The sequence below is a fragment of the Mucor mucedo genome (genome assembly GCF_025094135.1).
Source record: "Mucor mucedo strain NRRL 3635 chromosome Unknown EV154scaffold_138, whole genome shotgun sequence".
In the NCBI taxonomy this organism is placed as follows: Eukaryota; Fungi; Mucoromycota; class Mucoromycetes; order Mucorales; family Mucoraceae; genus Mucor; species Mucor mucedo.
In genome coordinates this window covers 1-19,116 of record NW_026252422.1, presented here as the reverse complement: position 1 = coordinate 19,116, position 19,116 = coordinate 1, and the positions used below count along the sequence as shown (strand labels likewise).

The 19,116-nt window shown below is 36.1% G+C and overlaps 6 protein-coding genes across 6 annotated transcripts; 3 read left to right on the top strand and 3 right to left on the bottom strand.

Annotated features, from left to right (window-relative positions):
- Positions 1–7,096: 7,096 nt before the first annotated feature.
- On the top strand, positions 7,097–7,945 carry EV154DRAFT_407942 (Per1-like protein; the record flags this gene model as incomplete). Its single annotated transcript, XM_051595348.1, has 1 exon — positions 7,097–7,945. A coding segment is annotated over one exon (849 nt), but the record flags the coding sequence as incomplete, so codon positions are not given.
- Positions 7,946–8,344: 399 nt separating this feature from the next.
- On the top strand, positions 8,345–11,845 carry EV154DRAFT_525122 (Mechanosensitive ion channel-domain-containing protein). The gene is made up of 7 exons (XM_051603254.1): positions 8,345–9,076; positions 9,166–9,397; positions 9,454–9,469; positions 9,560–10,772; positions 10,839–10,924; positions 10,999–11,096; positions 11,184–11,845. The coding sequence occupies exons 1-7, from the start codon at positions 8,438–8,440 to the stop codon at positions 11,717–11,719; spliced, it is 2,820 nt and encodes a 939-aa protein (XP_051452668.1). The 5' UTR covers positions 8,345–8,437; the 3' UTR covers positions 11,720–11,845.
- Positions 11,846–12,089: 244 nt separating this feature from the next.
- Positions 12,090–13,328, top strand: EV154DRAFT_525120 (uncharacterized protein). Its single transcript, XM_051603253.1, has 3 exons — positions 12,090–12,717; positions 12,847–12,917; positions 12,992–13,328. The coding sequence occupies exons 1-3, from the start codon at positions 12,095–12,097 to the stop codon at positions 13,228–13,230; spliced, it is 933 nt and encodes a 310-aa protein (XP_051452667.1). The 5' UTR covers positions 12,090–12,094; the 3' UTR covers positions 13,231–13,328.
- Positions 13,329–14,118: 790 nt separating this feature from the next.
- EV154DRAFT_525116 (acyl-CoA dehydrogenase/oxidase) lies at positions 14,119–16,345 on the bottom strand. Its single transcript, XM_051603252.1, has 7 exons — positions 15,848–16,345; positions 15,166–15,787; positions 15,016–15,081; positions 14,796–14,936; positions 14,403–14,712; positions 14,303–14,329; positions 14,119–14,224 (listed from the first exon to the last, which is right to left on the bottom strand). Exons 1-7 carry the CDS (start codon positions 16,237–16,239, stop codon positions 14,154–14,156), a joined length of 1,629 nt encoding a protein of 542 aa, XP_051452666.1. The 5' UTR covers positions 16,240–16,345; the 3' UTR covers positions 14,119–14,153.
- A 407-nt stretch (positions 16,346–16,752) lies between these two features.
- On the bottom strand, positions 16,753–17,508 carry EV154DRAFT_525115 (glutaredoxin-1). Its single transcript, XM_051603251.1, has 3 exons — positions 17,173–17,508; positions 17,022–17,096; positions 16,753–16,956 (listed from the first exon to the last, which is right to left on the bottom strand). Exons 1-3 carry the CDS (start codon positions 17,246–17,248, stop codon positions 16,805–16,807), a joined length of 303 nt encoding a protein of 100 aa, XP_051452665.1. The 5' UTR covers positions 17,249–17,508; the 3' UTR covers positions 16,753–16,804.
- Positions 17,509–17,844: 336 nt separating this feature from the next.
- On the bottom strand, positions 17,845–18,599 carry EV154DRAFT_400874 (uncharacterized protein; the record flags this gene model as incomplete). The annotated part of the gene is made up of 3 exons (XM_051595279.1): positions 17,845–18,039; positions 18,094–18,164; positions 18,239–18,599. Coding segments are annotated over 3 exons (627 nt in total), but the record flags the coding sequence as incomplete, so codon positions are not given.
- Positions 18,600–19,116: the final 517 nt, after the last annotated feature.

Here is a 19,116-nt window from a genome sequence, read left to right as displayed (position 1 = left end):
AAATTTCTTGGCTATAAACAAACAGACTGACGTCACCAGCTTGTCACCTGCTTGCAAGTCTAGAGAGCACATTGTTATAGAATCTGTCAGCCAATTTTTTCTTAGGGGGACAGCCAAATTTTCTCAGGGGGGCAGCCAAATTTTTTCAGGGGGACAGCCAAATTTTTTCAGGGGGACAGCCAAATTTTATAAGGAGGACAGCCAAATTTTATTAGGAGGACAGCCAAATTTTCTTAAGGACAACCAAATTTTTTCAATGGGACAGCCAAATTTCCTTAGTGACAGCCAGGGTGTGCGTAGCTGTAATGTTGGTATTATGATACTTTAACTAATAGACATCAAGACGTCAATGTAACTTAACAATTTGAATTATATATACATTTATTACAGCCAACATAAATAGCGCTTCATACTTTCTACTGTAAGCTGGTAAGGTTTCCCATTATTATAAAATGAAATTAATCGTCGTATTTCGCTATAGGGAAGTAAAGATCTTTGCTGCTTGTGACCTATAGCCTATCAACATACATAAATAAAGTGATACAAAGATATCACACCTAGGCTAAAAAAACTTACTTAAACAGAGTAAATGCGGACGAATGGGCGAATAGTCGTCTGGGGGTAAGCATCCGTTCAAATCTGAGCGGATAGTCGTCCGTGAGCGAGTATCCGTTCATTTTGGGTAAATAAACAATGGTACACAAAAAATAAAATTACTTCATTTACTCAAAAAGGGTAAATATTCGTCCAGGGGTAACTGTTCGTTCATTTTGAGTAAAATATAAACGTTGCACAAAAATTTAAGCTTTTTTATTCGTTCCATTTACCTGCAGCAGACGAGTATTCGTCTATGGGCGAGTACTTACTCACATTGGGTAAATAAAAATTACTTTATTCGTTCCATTTACCTGCAGCAGACGAGTATTCGTCTATGGGCGAGTACTTACACTATGGCGGATTTGTTGTTTGTTGTAAACAACTTTGTTGACAGAATTAACAACTGTTGTTGATTTTGTCAACAAAGTTGTTGACCATTTGTTTTTATAAAGAAGAATTGTTGCTGGCCAACAACTTTGGTGAATTATTCAACAAGTGTTGATTGCAGATTTGTTTATCAATTCTGGTGTCAGGATTTTTCTATTCTCAACCAGACGTTTGAGATTCATTCACGTCATTTTGTCCATGTTTATTTTTATTTTTATTTCTATTTCTATTTCTGTATTTCTTAAAGGTTACTCGCATTCCTCCATCTTGGAGTATAGCAATTCCCAAATAATGTGACGCTATATGACTGTGCAATAATTTTCAGCCTTGGTGTATTGGACATGGCCAACGTTACAAACGATATTTTTGAAGCGACAAACAACATTCTTATGTTGACCAGAGCGACGTAAGACCACCTTTGGCATGAGCCTGTTGTATTCTACCACGCCATGTAATTCAGCCACATCAATTGAGACAAGAAAATCATTCACGCCATCAAATGTCGTCTTAAAAAAGAAGGTGTTGGAACCGACATAAAGTAGACTCGTTAAATTGTTGTAGTGACTATAAAGGTTCAAAAAAAATTGTCTGTACAACTAAATAATGACGATAAGCAACCAATCTTACTTTAGGTGGGATGCAGCAAACAAAACATAGTTATTGCCTCTTTTGGGCTCGTTGATATGATCTTTGAAAAAGAGGAGGTATACACAGTATCATTAAACCAGGTCCGACGGCGCCTTTACTACACCATTATTTGTGTTGACAAGCTCGTGGGAACCGGAATATGTTCTGCGGTAGTACCGTTGTAAAGCAGAGATAAGTTGTCGGATTTTAGGTCACTAAACCAAATAAAACTGGCTTGAGCCCAATATTTATTTTTTACATTTTCTTCCTTTCTTTCTTCTTAAACTCACTTAAAAAAAATACTAAGAATATATGGTAACTTTATTTCCCAATGTAATACGTGTGTCTATTAACGATGTTGGCTTTGTTTTTAGCTTCAAGAGGACCTTCTATTAATAAACCCAACGTGTTTCCATCGCTCTTTGCTTATATGTAAGGTACTCAACTTCCAATTTGAAGCGTCCTGTTTTGCGTTTTCGTTATCCACATAACTAACAACGCTTCTCATTCAGGTAGTCTAGGAGTAATTTTTGCTCTTTATGTAGGCTGCTACTATACTCCTTTATCTCTTTTAAAAAAAGGAAGTCGCACTTTGGATAAAGCTGTAAGTTTTCTCATATACTTCCTAAATCAAAAGACTAATGCGGACCACCTCAATTATTTTTCTAAATTAGAACACTCTTTATTTAAGGATGTTATGGTATGTCTTTTGGACTTATATATCTTTTTAATAATCGCTCACATACCTGTTTATCATTTTTTAGGACTAACGGTACGCCTGTTTTATGATGTACGGTCAAAGTAAGGTTGAGATTACTCTAAATCGCTTCTTTGTGTTTCTAATTTTGTTTTTTAGAGGATCAATACATTCATACGAAGCACTCTTTCTTGGTTTTATGTTTCGTTCGATGTCGGGTGCAAAAGACTGTAAACTTATTTAAATGTGTATTAGTGCCCTATTTATGGTTATGCCGTCTTTAAGAACGAATGTCGAAAAAGACTCTTTTCCTTATCATCATAAAAGATATTTCTGCTTCTCCATAGCCATTGTATATACGATAATAAAATCTGTTTAATAATTTATCTTGTACTTTATATAAAATGATGACTGAATGATAATAAATCTAAAAACCATTGGTTGTTATATACCGTTTTACGAATGAAAATATGAAAAAGCGAAACAACATTGGTTTGAAACACCAACAAAGTTGTTGGACTTTCCAACAGGTATTGTTTATAAATCAAACAAAGTTGTTGAAAGGTTTAACAAGAATTGTTTGTAAGATCAATAAAGTTGTTGAAAGGCTCAACAAGACTTGTATGTAAAATCAACAACGTTGTTAAATAGTTCAACAAGACTTGTTTGTAAAATAAACAAATTTGTTTGCAAAAGCAACAAAGTTACATCCAACAAGTTTGTTGAAATAATCAACAAGACTTGTTGATTTTGTCAACAAACTTGTTGGTAAACAAATCGATGCCAGCTATTTCTCAAACAACTATTTGGCAGTAGCACTTGTTGATTTTGTCAACAAATTTGTTGGAATCGTCAACAAATTTTCCGCCATAGTGTTACTCACATTGGGTAAATAAAAATTACTTTATTCGTTCCATTTACCTGCAGCAGACGAGCATTCGTCTATGGGCGGATACTTACCCAGATTGGGTGAATAAAAATTGAGATCCAAACCTTAAAATTACTCATTCATTCCATTTACTTGAAGCAGACGAGTATCTGTCTTAGTGTCCTGCTGTCAAGAAGCCGCGTATACAAAAAAATTAGCTGCCTCCAGTCATCCCTCCGTCGTAACAGCAACCTCTAAAAAGTACATATAAACGGAGTCTTTTTTTTTCCTTTTCTGTTTCCTTTTCCTTTTTTCTTTTTTCTTTTTTAATATATATTTTTTTTCTTTTTACCTTAATAAATCAGTTTTTTTTTTTAAAAAAAATTACTTTTATTCGTTCTTGTTTCTCGTAACCATGTAACTGAATAAACGTCTGGGCTTACTTCTTTTGCAATTACACTCTGGTAAACTCATCATTCCATCTCTGAAGTCCCTCCCCTTACTTATCTCTCTTTTAAATCAGCATAGACAGGTGTATAAAGGCCGTGCTTGCAGTGTACTACGCCAGTGCTATAAGTAAGTGTTTTTCGTTTATGGCTTTTCTTTTCTCTAATTATCTCTTCAGACTTAAGCTTCTTGTTTTTACCGTAGTGGCGGCTACTCTGTTTAGAAAAGGAATAGTACGTATCAATTTTGAGTCTTCTTATCATAAACTGACCTAATATTCATTTAGAAAACTTTGGTTATCCCCCTTGTTTTTAGATCATACGTTACTTCCTATACAGAATAATCAATGCTTTCATGTTATGCCATGTACCGTTTACTTTTTAGCTCATTTAAGTAGTAATCCTTCTACATAGCAATTTGTCCTCAAGTATCAAAATATAAATAAATCTTACTTTCATTCTTTTAAATAAAATATATAATCAACTTTTAAAACTGCAAACCAATTTTTTCAAACGAATGAATGTATTTAATGACTCAATATGTATAAAGGAAAGTTTTTTATTTGGCTGAAGGCTGAAAGGGAGAGCTGATTTTAAAATATACACCACCTTAATTATGCATTTAATCCGATTTTTTTTTTTTTTTTTTTTTTTTTTGGGTAAATGGGTAAACGCTTACTATAAATTCGTCTAAACGAGTAAATGGGTAAATTTACCCAATTCGTTTTTTTTGGGTAAATGGGTAAACACTTACTAAAAAATTCGTCCAAACGAGTAAATGGGTAAATTTACCCAATTCGTTTTTTTTGAGTAAATGGGTAAACACTTACTAAAAATTCGTCCAAATGGACGAATCAGGCGAAACATTATAGCCTTGGTGTCATGTTACGCACATGGATGGAATCAGCATTTGACACAGAGTTGAATGGTAATTTTTTTTAAAGATAAATGAATGAAATCCATCCGCATTTAATGCACACCTTACATAGTTGAAGTATTGTTTACTACACTTTTAATTCCAAAAAAAAAAAAAAAAAAATCAAAAGGATTTTTTAAAAACTTGTGAGCTTAAAGAGAGGCCCAAAAAAAAAACAAATCTACGGAGTAAACAGTTTGGGTCATTGTTACTCCCATAGCGTATTACCCGTCACATCATAGCCAAGTATACTATGTCTGCTCCTGACAATTTCACTATTGAAGCTACGCATATCGGATATCTCCGGTTTCACTTAATTCTTTTTTAATTCATGTAAATTGGGATTCAAGAAACTTAAAATGAGAAGATTATAGTTAACGACATGCTTATTCTAGACTTGAGATTGGAATCATTCTGTTTCACTGATCATGGCTTCTTGTTGTTTACGATTATAACTGATCTATAATTTCAATACCTTACGTTGGGTTTTAAACCATTAAGCTGGCTTTATTTTATTCAGTAGCACAGTGTAACCAGCATCGTTTGGCAAATGCATGAATAACAGACATTCTGTATAGTAGGTGATGCCAAACATCAGTTATTCCCGTCTATTATGTGTATGTCAATTTTTTTATATAAGTGGGAGACTGTCGTTTCTTGATAAGGCTATGTCTTTCTGCAATAGTAGTACAAGTTACGGCTGCTAAAATCAAAAGGGCAGTAGTAGCCGACTCGAGGTCAGCTCTCATCTTAATCGACACGAAATCTACCATATTCCCACTAAGTGAGATATTGTTAATCAAACAATCAGAAGGATCAGACATAAAGTCAGTTTCAGACTGAATAGGCATAAAATTCACCTCATCCTCTTAAGGAGTAGCAGGCAAATCATGTCAGTTTTTAATCCTTTTTTCTTCTTCTTCTGATAGTGTAACTGATATGTTGATCGTGTGTTACTTTATATGTCTTAAACTCAATTGGGTTCCTCGGGTTGTTCTATTTGGTGTAAAGACAGTAATATTTAATGGCTGCATTCAACTTAATCATACCCTGGGTTACTAAGTGACAGCCTATAAAATTTAGGCGCTTACTACTCATAATCTTTTATAAGGGCGGCAGATACAAGTGTATCCAACCCTTCCTGTCTATAAAAAAACGTTGCATATACCAATTGAATTTGACGAGATATCAATTGTATGAGTCTGTGTCACTAGGATAACAACAACAACAAAAAAGTTACAAGTCATCAAGGCTTGTAGATGAGTTAGGGTTACGCTTTGAGTTCATGATTTCGGAATTTGATTTGTTCATTGTAAACAGCTGGTTCATGCTGTTTAATGTACTGTAATATAATTTTTGATCCGAATCGGTTCAAGAGTTGATGAATTTTTGTATGATCAGATTTCATTTTACTTGAATTTCGAAATGTTGACTAAGTCGTTCACTATCAATGTGACCTTCTAAAAATATTTATGATATGAGTGAAAACAGTTGGTCTCTTTTTTATTTTATTTTAGGTAACACGCTTTTTTAACTCTTGTGTCAAACTGGCGGACTTTGGTAAGTTTTTGTTTTTTAAAAAAAAAATCGACGGCAATAACGACTTGTTACGATTTATAAAGCAAGGATTGTGCCCAAAGCCTCTAAACAGATTATGATTCCTACCGTAAATAACAATATATAAGACATTTTAATCCAAACATGCATTTGAAAGCCAATAGTTCTTTATGGATATGTAGCAACCTTTTCTGTCAGCGAACCATTAAACTAGAAATGACTAATAGAAGATGGCCACAGGATATGTCCGAACAAGCGATGTTTATTAAAAAATGAGTGACGGAAAAGTAACTAGCGTGAACGCCCGTAGTTTTATTTAAGAAGCTTGCTGAAACTTTAACGAATTTGTGTATGAAAAAAAAAAAAAGAAACGGTTTTGTGCGTATTACTGACTAACTCTTTTTATACATACACATGTTCATTTAATCTTTTTTTTTTTTCTGATACATCACATGCGCTGCACAAAGATACGACAAACACACAGAACTTAAGATTCTCGGATTGTGAGATACCCAAAATAACATGATTGAGCAAAAATGCCTCACGACGTTTTTTTTTTTTTTTTTTTTTATAAAAAAAAAAAAACTACAAATAGAAAATCTTTTTCAAACACCAGGTTAAATATGTATATCAAAAAAAGGTTATTTCTGTACCTGACGTGATTTGTTTATACTGGTGACTTTTTATATATGTGTGATGGCCCATGAAAAACTTTTTTTTTTAAAGTTTGTGAGTGTTTGAGAGTACAAACGGTGTGTATACAAAAGACAGAATTTTCCACTAAATCATTCCTCCCCGCCGACTTTTTTTTTTTTTTTTTCAATCTTGACCGACCCTTCCCTCATCCCAGTCGGACCAATGAATTAGCCGTGGAATTCATTCTACTTTTTTTTTTATATATCTCTTTGTTCTTTCATAAACTGATAAAAGGAAGCATGGTAAAGCATCGAGTCATCATCTTTGCCATTGTGCTACTGACTTTAGTCAGTTATAGTTATGGATCCAGTGGCGATCGTCAACCTGAATACCAACAATGTGTCGCTCAATGCGTTTCCCAAACCGAGTACCACCAATTACCACTGTACTTGCGATTATTACGTTGGACCGTGAAACAAGACTGTGGATACCATTGTATGCATTCCATTACTGAACGTGCCATTCAAAACGAACGCTATATTCATCAGTACCATGGCAAATGGCCCTTTCAACGATTATACGGAATTCAAGAACCCGCTTCTGTGCTATTTTCCATCTTGAACGGGTTGGTCCATTGCCATTACTTTAAGGTGATTCAGACGAAAGCACCGGACAGTTACTTCTTGAAAAAGTTTTATTTGGTGACGTGCATGGTAGGGATGAATGCCTGGTTGTGGAGTACGGTGTTCCATATCCGGGACACTGCATGGACGGAGCGTCTGGATTATTTTAGTGCAGGTTTATATATTCTGTATGGATTATGTGTGGCGGTGGTGCGCATTTTTTATTTACGTGGTGTATGGGCAGTACTTTGGACGGCGATGTGTGTGGTTGCGTATGTGACACATGTGATGTATTTATCCAGTATGGCCCGATTTGATTATGGATATAACATGATGGTGTGTATTGTAGTGGGAACATGTCAAACGAGCCTTTGGTTGATATGGTCAGTGAAGCAATATACACGATGGGGTAATAGTGAAAGAAGACCTTTTGCATGGATGGTGGGAGCTTCAGTGGTGATGGTGACACTTGCCATGTGCCTCGAAATATTTGATTTCCCTCCGATAGGTCAAGTAGTGGATGCACATTCACTTTGGCATGCCGCTACCATCCCCTTGGCACCATTGTTCTATGAATTTTTAGTGTGTGATACCGAGCTAGAGACAGTGTCGAGATCTGCCAAAGACAAGCGATCTTCTTAAATGTGTAACTGAAAACAGGGGGGAAATATGACGTAAATGACAGAAATAAAGATGTGAAACCTGACCCAGAAAAAACTTAAAATGTTGTCATGAGAGAAAAAAAGTGCGCTGTGTGTGGTAGTTAAGTAGAAATCCCGAATCGGAAAACGTAATTGTTTTTTTTTTTTTGGGGGGGGGGGACATACAATAGGTTCCCCGGGCTGAACTGCAAAAGAAAACCCCGAGAACTAGTTTAAACAATTATTGTCCTCTCAGCGTACACAACTATCGAATGGATCTAAATTTTTTTTTTTTTTTTTTTTTGTATAAAAAAGAAAAAGTTTTTATTTTTTTTTATTTTTTTCACTATTTTTTTTTTTCTTTCTCTTTTTTTTTTCTTTTCAACTATAAAAAATCCAGTGCGGATTTTTTTTTTTTTTTTTTTTATTATTATACAGAAAAATGGAGGAACACAAAGATATAAACAAGGTCGATCACTCTACCAAAATAACAACGCAAGAAGAAATGGAAACGCCCCAACCCACCCGGCGACCATTGAATAATCGAACCTTATCTGGATTTAGCACAGACGAAGAATTCCATGATGATAAGTTCTTGATTGACGATGGCATACCCTCTCAGGTACCCTTGGAAGCATTAGCAGGTCCTGCCCTTATTTTGCCTTCCAATGATATCGATGGCCGTACCTTAAACGACGAATTTGATTGGGCTGGTCGTGAAGACGATGACGATGAAATGGATAAAAAAGATGAAGCTGACAAGAAAAAGGGCGGCGCTCTCTCTCGTAGTGGGGTCATCATTTGCTTATCAGAGAACTCGTCTCACATCGCTTGGTTCTGTATCGTCCTGTTTGCATTGATCTTTATCTCCATTGATGTCGCGGTCTTTGTCGTTTACCGCAAAAGAGAGGATACCAGCTTAACTTCATACAGTCTTCAGTTATGGTTTACCTGGATTGCCTTTATGTGGTGTATTGGTTTCATGTCTCAATTATTCGTCGAATTCGTCCCATGGGCCATCAAAAAGAGTGTTAGCTATATTAGACCACAATCGATTGAAGTCCTCCGCATGAGATTATCAGTGAGTTTCATTTTTTTTTTTTTGACTTGCCTAATTGAGCCATACTGACTAACAATTAAAAAAAAAAATTAACTTTTTTTTTTTTTTAGTACTACATGGCTTTGCGTGTATACATTAAACTGTTCATTATTTCAGCATGGGCATGGGGTTCATGGGCCTTTATTCGAGGTCAGTGCCCATTACCCATAATCAATTCCACCGAAAACGGAGATGAATATGCTTCGGAACCGGGTTTTGTCAAAATCTTTTTCAGTGTCTGGGAATCCATTTTCTTTGCAACCTTATTTTTATTTATTGAAAAGTTTATTTTGCAACTCATCGGTAAGCTCTTTTATGATTTTCCCCTTCTGTATTGTTGTACTGACACTTTACTATAGTTACATCTTTCCACAAGTAAGATTGAATGACCGATTCACTCTACATAGAAACACATATATTAATCTCATCTATTATCTTTTTTTTTTTTTTTTTTTTTTTTTTTAGGAAAGCGTATGGTGATCGAATCAAGGTCAATGACAAGGCACTTCGTATCTTGGATCGCTTAAGAAAGATGAAAAAGAAGAACCCTCAAGAGTTCTTATTGAAACGTATCCGTAAGAAGCCCAAGGCCACTGCCACGGGTGGTAATACGCCCAGTGGTACAACAACAAACACACCCAGTCGATCCCATTCAATGGATGAGGGCCAATATTTCCATGGCAATCATCATGGTAACACCAATGTCGTCAATAAATCCATCATGTCCAATGGTGGTGCCAATGGTTATGAATCCAAATCCAATGTCAAATTTCCACCCAGCCAAAATATGGATACCTTAATTGCGATTCCTCCCTTGGAAGATCGCCAGAACCGCTCGGACGATGAAAAACATGACTTTCATGAGATGACTCGCAGTCGTGAAAATAGTGCGGAAGATGTCATGAACAAGTTGCCTGCTGAAAGTCAAGACGAAGGTATCAAGAAGAAGGGTATCATGACCAAGTTTGCACACAAGATGAAGCGTCACGGTGGACATCCATCTAGCCAAGAAGAAGATGACAGCAAATCAAGATCCATGTCCCCTCCCTCCTTGAACAGAGAAAACACATGGTTTTCTCGAAATAGCCAAGACGAAAAGGGGTTCCTTGGTGCAACCCGTGATTTTGGACTCAGTACAACGGCTATTCCTAGAAAGTTGATTAAGGGTGGTTATAATAAATTTGTATCACAAGGTGGGATTAAGAATCACCCGAATAACCTGCAAGGACAAAACTCGACACAACAAGCCAAGAATCTGGCCAAAAAGATCTACCATAATTTATTGGGACCTGATAGTAATCGGGATTACATTGTGGAAGCTGATCTGTACCCATTTTTCAACACGACGTTGGAAGCCAAGAATGCGTTTGAGCTGTTTGATACGGATGGTAATGGTGACATTAGTAGAAGAGAATTAAGGTCTGGCTGTATTCGAATTTACCGTGAACGTAAGAATCTGACACGATCTATGCGAGATCTATCGCAAGCCACGGGTAAATTGGATGTCATTGGCATGATTGTCTTTATCATTATCTGGGTCGTCATTGTCTGTGCTGCATTTGGTGTCAATGTCGGTACGGATCTGATGCCTCTCTGGAGTGGTTTTATTGCCGCTAGTTTTGTATTTGGTACCTCTGCCAAGGATGCCTTTGAGGCTATTATCTTTGTATTTGTTACAGTAAGTGTTTTTTTTTTTTAATTAATTAACAATAAGGATGCTAAAATTTTTTTTTTTCTCACTCAGCATCCTTTCGATTCTGGAGATCGTGTGTTTATACAAGGTGAAAATTGGGTTGTACACAACGTCGGACTCTTGGTTACCACCTTCCTGTAAGTTTTTTTATTTATTTTTATTTATTTATTACATGTATGACACATATACTAACTTGATATGTTCAATACAGTAAATGGGATGGATCGATCGTCTACGCAAAGAATTCGGTACTCACCACACAATACATCATCAACGTCAGAAGATCCGGCAGAACAAGCGAGGGAGTTGGTAATATATTAGACCTTTAAAAAAAAAAAAAAACATTTAAAAAAAAACATATCAACTTACAACACACACACACACCCTCTACCGTAGATCTCCAAATCGCCTTCACCACTCCCGCTTGGAAGATCAGAAAACTCACCGAACATATGGTCCAATGGTGCAATCAATACCCCAAACTGTATACCACGAATGCGACTTCAGCCAATGTGATTAGTTTCCAAAACCAAAATGCCATTAATATTTCGTTTTACTTTGAACATACCCAAAATTGGCAAGATGCCGGTGGTCGCTGGCTTCGACACAATAATTTTATGATGGAGATCAAGGATGAAACCGAACGACTTGAGATCTCTTACACTTTACCCTCTCAACCTTATACCGGTGGACCTTCTCCACCCAATGATGCCCCCGCCGAAAGCTATAATCAGGGCGACAAGGCCGCTTATGGACTGGAAGGGATGAATAAACGAAGACCGTTTACGGCGGAAGATGATGACGTTGATTGCAGAACATCACCTCATGGAGCTGAAACAGGTCATGGTAGTGCTGGAAATGCTCCCTCGGATAATTCAGGGGCTGCCGCAGGGGCCGCCGCCACAATGATGTTTGCGGAATCCGCCATGTAGAAACTCTCTCTCTCTTCACACGGACTCACACTCGATGTGTTTCGAGCCTGTGATAAAATAATATTTATGATATCTAGACCGTCTTTCTTATAATAAAAAATCTACCTTCTTTTTTGCTTATAATTATATTTTTTCTAAAAAAAAAATAAAGATATTTTTCTTTTGGTGTTTCGAAATGAAATAATAATAAAAAAAAAAAAGAGAGTTCAATCCGCAGGTTACAGAAGCTCCTTGAATTACAGTTTTGACTGCTTCTCTTGTTTCATTTGTTTTTTTTTTTTACCTGTTTATTATTTTAATAGTTATCTTACTCTTCTCTCCCTTCTCTTTTCTATCTCTCTCTCTCTCTTTTTTTTTTCTTACAAATCAAAAGAAATGGATGCTTCATCTGAATACCCCACAGCACCCACTATCAATCTATACAACATTCATTTACAACAGCAACAACAGCATCATCATCACCACCATCAACAGCAGCAGCAGCAACAGCAACAGCAACAGCAGCAACATCAGCATCAAATACGTCATCCAGGACACTCGTTACACTCCTACGCACCACAACAAGACCCATTCTGTGATCCCAGTCCATCACCTTCTTCTTCCGGTGCAGGAATGATGTGGGAATCACATCATAAAAAGAGAGAGAGTAAGGCATCGTATATTTTATCACCTCCCCAAGATGAGTTTCGGCCACAACCTAATTATGGATCGCAAGCATCAATGTATTATGATAAATCTTCTTCTTCAGCAGCAGCAGCAGCGGCGGCGGCGAGTCATGGATTCTATCAACATACATCTACACATCATGGATTGAAAACAGAAGATACAGCTTCTTTGTTTATTGACAGTAGTATGAATCGACAACCTATCATGACGATGCATACCCGAGAAGAAAACATCAGTCAATCTTCATCGGCTCCCTCTACTTGCTCCAACTTGGACAAAAAGAGTCGCGATACGGAGAAATCCACCTGTGCTAAAGAAGCGCTTAAAAAGAGGTAAAAAAAAAAAAAAAATTGGGTGTGTGTGAGGTGCACGAGCACAACAAAGGGGGTTTTGAAAAGAAAACCAAGTGTTTCATGTTTTAACCTTAAATGACATTTTTTATTATTATTTTATTTTGTTAGTGGCGTGCTTCAACATAATCATCGACCTGTGGTAGAGAAAAAAAGATACCGTCGAGAATCACATAATGCTGGTACTGTAGCTTGCTGTTTTTTTTTAAAAAAAAAAAAAAGGATGAAAATTCTGACATGTTTTTTAAATATGTAGTTGAAAGAAGAAGACGAAACAATATCAATGATAATATCAAGAGTTTAGGCCAACTGTTACCTGACAATATGTGTGAAGGCAAATTAAACAAGGGCTCAATATTAAAAGGATCGGTCGTCTATATCCACATGTTGAACGAACAGTTATCACAATACAAGGAAAGGCTTGAAACCCTTCAATATGAAGCTGCTCATATATCCACCACCAACACCAACACCACCACCACCACCTCTATTTAATTCTCCCCCTTTTTTGCATAAATATATTCTTGGCCCTGTTATTAGAAAATCATGTATCACAAATAAACTTTTTTCATAAAAAAACCCCAACTCTTTCTTTTTGATGATGTGTTAAATAAGGCAGTAAAGTAAAATCGGTCATGATTAAAATATCTCTCTCTTTTTTACCGCACATTGAACGCGGCATTTAATACATGAATATGTATAAATCGGATGCACAAAACCATACTAAATAAATCCAAGTCTTTCCATTGGTTAATTTAAAGTCTGGAACGATCCCGTATTTTTAAACATGTCAACCATGCTAATGACGTCTTTTTTTAAGCTATCTAATTTTTTCTTTTTCTTCCCAAGACTATAATTTTTAGATCGCCCAAACAATACACTGCTTAAAAACAGAGAGAGAGAGAGTCCCCCCTTTTTGATTCATAAATTAGACTCATCTTGAACAACGGTCTGGACAAAATATATGAGACTTGTTTTGACGTAATTTTATTTTTATATATTTCCCCCCCTTTCTATATTAGATAAAATGATGAGATCACACATCAAAGTTTTTCTTTTTCTTGATTTATCAATGAACTAACCCATTTTTTCTTTAAATAAAGCATTCAAGGGAAACCCTCACCCCCCCAAATGCTCTTTCGTGCGTGAGCATGACGTATGTTTTTCAATTTACTTTGCGAGTTTCAACTTTTATGTTTGTGGGAACAACCCAAAACCTTATTCGATTATTTAAAAGATCGACCTCTCTCTTTCTCTTTCTCTTTCTCTCTCTTAAAAAAAAAAAGATCGGTGATGTTTCACAAAGGCGATCTGTCACGCGGTAAAGATGTGTATAACAAAGTCTCGTGTTTAAGAATAATAAAAAAAAAAAAGTTTATTGTTGTGAGAAATAAGGGGTACATTATCAAGGTGTTAGTTTATAATTTGGGTTTAGAAGCCTCTAAAGCTTGCTTTAATGCTTGTCGGACACCTAAATCCAACATGATTTCTACATATAAAAAAAAAAAAGGGTGGGGGGAGAACCTGTTTAGTCAATGTACATACATTTTGTATATATTAAACTCACCTTCAGAACCACCAGGAATGGCATAAGCTATAACATAAACAAAAAAATAAGTGTCTTTTTTCCTTTCCTGCATAACATTTGATCTATCCAGCTTTTTTACCTCTGACTTCTCTGTATAAGCGTTCCACCTTTTCACCTTGTCCACCACGCGTATAGGCCAACCCACCAAAGATCTGAGCTGCTTCACGAGCACAATATTCAAAGGTTTGTGTCGCTTGTGCCTTTAGCAGGGCAACAGGTCCTGCCAAAAGGTTGGGTGTCACCTTTTCAGGTTGGGTATGCAATTGATATAAAACACTTTCTAACCAGGCATGTGTGGATTCACATTGACGGATCATGTGACCAAATTTATTTCGAATCACAGCGTGTTCAATCAAACTCACACCAAATGTCTTTCTCTTCATGGAGTACTAAATTATCAAATTGTAAGCCATTTTTTTTTTTTTTTTTCTTTACACTTTATTCATCCATCCGTATAAAAAAAAATTTTTACCTTTAATGATTCTTCAATACAGACACGCGCGAGACGGTTGGCTTGCATAATAATACCGATACGCTCATGATTGAAGTTGTGCATGATGTACTTGAAACCTTGGTTGACCTTACCAATGATATGACCCTTGGGTACTTTGACCTGAGTATTTTAAAAAGAAATCACAATAAATATACATGTATAACAGGAAAGAAAAAAACATAAAAGAGGGCCCACTTACGTCTTCAAAGGTGATATAACTCGTGCCAGATCCCCACATGCCTTGAGTATCCATGTAACGAGCAGTCTAATTCAAGTAAAACATATTTAGTCTATTTGGGTAAGGGGGGTAGGAAGTACTTTTTTTTTTTTTAAAAAAAAAAACACTTACGACACCGGGCATGGTACGTTCGACCAACAAGAGTGAGACACCACCCATGCCTTGACCACCGGTACGACAAGCAACGGTATAATAATCTGCATAAGCACCTTGGGTGATCCACTTCTTTTCACCGTTCAAGATGTAATGATCTCCCATATCCACAGCGGTTGTCTTTAAATTAGCGACATCGGATCCAGCGGAAGGTTCAGTGATAGCCAAAGCAATAAACTTATCACCGGCAAGACAGCCAGGTACGACCTTTTCTCTGATTTCCTTGGTCGCGAAATTTAACACGGGAGGTAAACCAATGCCTAAACCACCCGAGAGAGCCCAGATAAAGCCACCAGAACCACAACGAGCGATTTCGTCAACACAGACAAATTCATGAAAGATATCAAAATCTTCAGGCTTGATACCGCCTGGTAAAGGGTAGGTCATGAGAGAGGCGTTCTTGGGGTTTTTAGCAGCACCAGAAACTGCGTTCAAGAGACCCATTTCGGCAGCACGTTTTACGATGGCACGAGGAATGGCTTTGGCTTCACTCCATTCATGACAGAAAGGCATGACTTCCTTATCAACAAATTCACGGATTTCTTTACGGAGTTTGATATGAGATTCATTATAATAAGGGCTGACATAATAAACAATGGTTAAAAGACATTTTTTTTTTTTTTTTTTTTTGGCCCTTTACCTGTTCCACTCTTGATACCAAGTTGGATCGCCATAGGGAATACCTTCACCAAATTTGGCATGATCTCCAGATACAAGTTGATGAATATCGACGGATTGTTTGACAGGTACGACTTTGTCCTGAACAACAATAGGCTTAGGTTGCTCTTTTTCTTGTGGGGTACCAATGACACCGATTTGCATAGGAAGACCTACACGTTGCATAATTGCTTCATTGTGAAAGGTTTTGAATTCCTTGGAAGCATCTTTGCCTGCTTTTTTCAAAAGCACCTTCTTTCCACCGGGATGTTCATTAATAAACTTGGTTAAATCAAAAACTTTTCCATTCACAATAATCCAAATATCTTGGGCTGTATTATGTTGAGCTACTTCTTCCACAGTGTAAGACTTCATTTTTTCTTTTCTTTTCTGATAAAATAAAAAAAGAGATAAGAGAGAAAATATAAAAAAAGAAAATGTCAGATTTTTTATAAAAAGCGCAGGGATTGATTGTAATTCGGATGAGTAACGAATTGAACTAAAACTTTCAATGCCCGTCTCAGCTTTATTTTTTTTTGTGGAGAGAAAATTACCCAATCCATGTGAATTCCTTGGGTTGGGCCCAATCGTAAATCTTTTATGACTAAACAGAAAGCGGGGGTGAGATGCTGTTTTTTAATATTAGTATATGTGCCACACCTTCTTTTTTTTTTTTTTTTACATCTGATAACACAAACTGACAGTTACTTGGAAAGATCGTACAAACATTTACATAAGCAACTATATGTCCCCCCGCCGTTAAATTTATTTATCCTTATTGTACACACACAACAATAAATTTGATCCAAATTCACAGTCATTAAAAAACAGCGTTTTCCTTCACTCATGATAAGAAATGCTGTTAAAAAGACACACACACACACACAACTGTCATGTTTTATCTAAAATTGTTAAACATGCATTTTTTTTTATTATTCATTTAATTTGCTAAAAGTTTTTGGAGGGTGCCATCTTCATTTGCTTTGGCTAAATCATCAGAACCACCGAGATGCTTTTGTGAAACAAAGACATTTGGAACTGTACGTTGACCGGTTTTCTCCAAAAGATAATCTTGAATAGCAGCGCCTTGGGCTAAATAAAATCACAGTCGTAAGTCAAAAAAAGGGGGTGTCCTGAATAATCAGTAAAATACTTACGGTCTAAATCTAATTCAATGGAGGCAAATTGAATATCCAACGATGTTAAAAGTGCCTTTGCCTTTTTACAGTAAGCTTTTTGGGGGGAAGTGATAAAAGATTTGAGTTATAAATGAATAGGTTCTTTTTTTTTTTTTTTTGAATCACTTACGACAATAACTCTTTGAAAAGACAACAACGCGGTTTTGTTGAATAGTTTCTTCTACAATTTGTTGAGGAGTGGACATTTTATTTTGTTTTTTATAAATGGAATATGAGATATAGGATAACAACAATAACAACAATAATAAAAAAAAGGCGTATTTTTATATAAAAAAGAAATTTTGCAATCAAAAGTGAAAATGGTGTCACATTTCACTAATTATTAATCGTAGTAGTCTTTCATCATGGGTGACTAAGCTTTTCCAAGTTCATTGCCTGTTTATGCATGACGAACCTGTTTTTAAAACAGCAGTTAAAATCACACACTCCACCCTTTTTTTTTTTTTGAAATTATAAATCCGGTCCTTCACAACCTTTTTTTTTTTTTTTTTTTTTGGCCCCCTCTCATTGTTTATGGATTCCCTTTAGTCATCCAGGTTACACAACGTATGCATGTTTTCCAGAGAGCCAATAAACACACTTGTTTGTCATCACTTCAAGGTCAGTGCACGTTATTTTATGTAATCAACAATCATGCGTCAGAGTAGGGAGGGGTTATTATTGTTATTAATACAAGTATTTCTAAAGTGTGACATATATATATATATACAAAATGTTAGACAGTATTGCAGTCAAGCGAGTCTAACTCTGGTAAAGAATCCATCAGGTTTTTCTGAGCATAAACATAGTGTAGATTCATAAAGGATTTTCGTACTTCTATTTCTGCACTAACAGTATCGATAACTACTTCAGACAGCTCTTCAAAGGAAGAGAATATTTCATAGACATCGTCACGAAACATGACCCCTAATCGACCACCCCACTTGCCCATAGGTAAAGAGGTATAATTCGAATTAAAGTGGTCCTTTTTGTGATTCTTGGTGTTGTCTGAATCGGTTTCTTTAGGTACTTGTGAAGACCTGTTGAAGACTTGCGATACCATCTCGCCTAAATTTCTACCTAAACGTGGGTTTAACTTGCGTTCTTCCATATCCATCATCACTACAAGTGAGTCAAATGTTTATATAATCTTTTTAGTAACTATAGGGATGACATCGATCTATTTTTTTTTTCACCTTTTGAGTTCATCCGATAGGTGACTGGACCCGCACGTGGATTACCATAAATCCTTAAATTTAATTCATAAAATTCCACAAACCCACCGGGTTTACAAATACGATGACATTCCCTGATCAAGCGAGCATAATCCTCATCATTGTAATTGAACATCATGAAGCGACTGTAAACTAAATCAAAAGATTCATTGGGTATTTCAGTCAGGGTTCGTAATACATCATGATAGCAAAGAAGATATTTAAAGTTTTTGGGAACCTTGCGATGATCACGAATTGGACTGCCGGATTTATCGTCCATGCCTACCACTAACCATTTTGGAAAGAGTTTAGCAATATCCACACACCAGTCACCATTTCCACACCTTTTTTTTTTATATATATTTAATTGAAAGTTTTGCTTTGTATCATTCTTTTTATACATATATATATAAACGTACCCAATGTGTAGGACTTGCTTTTTTCCGTTAAGGTCAAGAGGACTTTGAAAGGGTCTATAGAATACCCCACAAATTCATGCAAAAAAGATAATTTTTTTTTTTTGGTTATTTTTTTTTTTTTGTATATAATTATTTTTTGACGTGTACAAAAAAAAAAAAGGCTTACCCGTTTAAAGCAAGACGCACAAGAGAATTACAGATAGCAGATCTTAACACGAGATTATCTGAATAATCCGATTCATCTTGTTCTATGATATCATCATAATCCTCTAAATCGCCATCTTCCTTTATCTTCTTATAACAAGGAATGGCGGTAGGTTCTTCCAGCAAAATGGAGCTTGTTTTACTGGTTCTTCGACTACTTAACAGACTTGATTCTGTAGGTTCATTTTCTCTTTGACTCGAAACCGAGGTATCTGTGCTCGATCTTCTGCATTCACT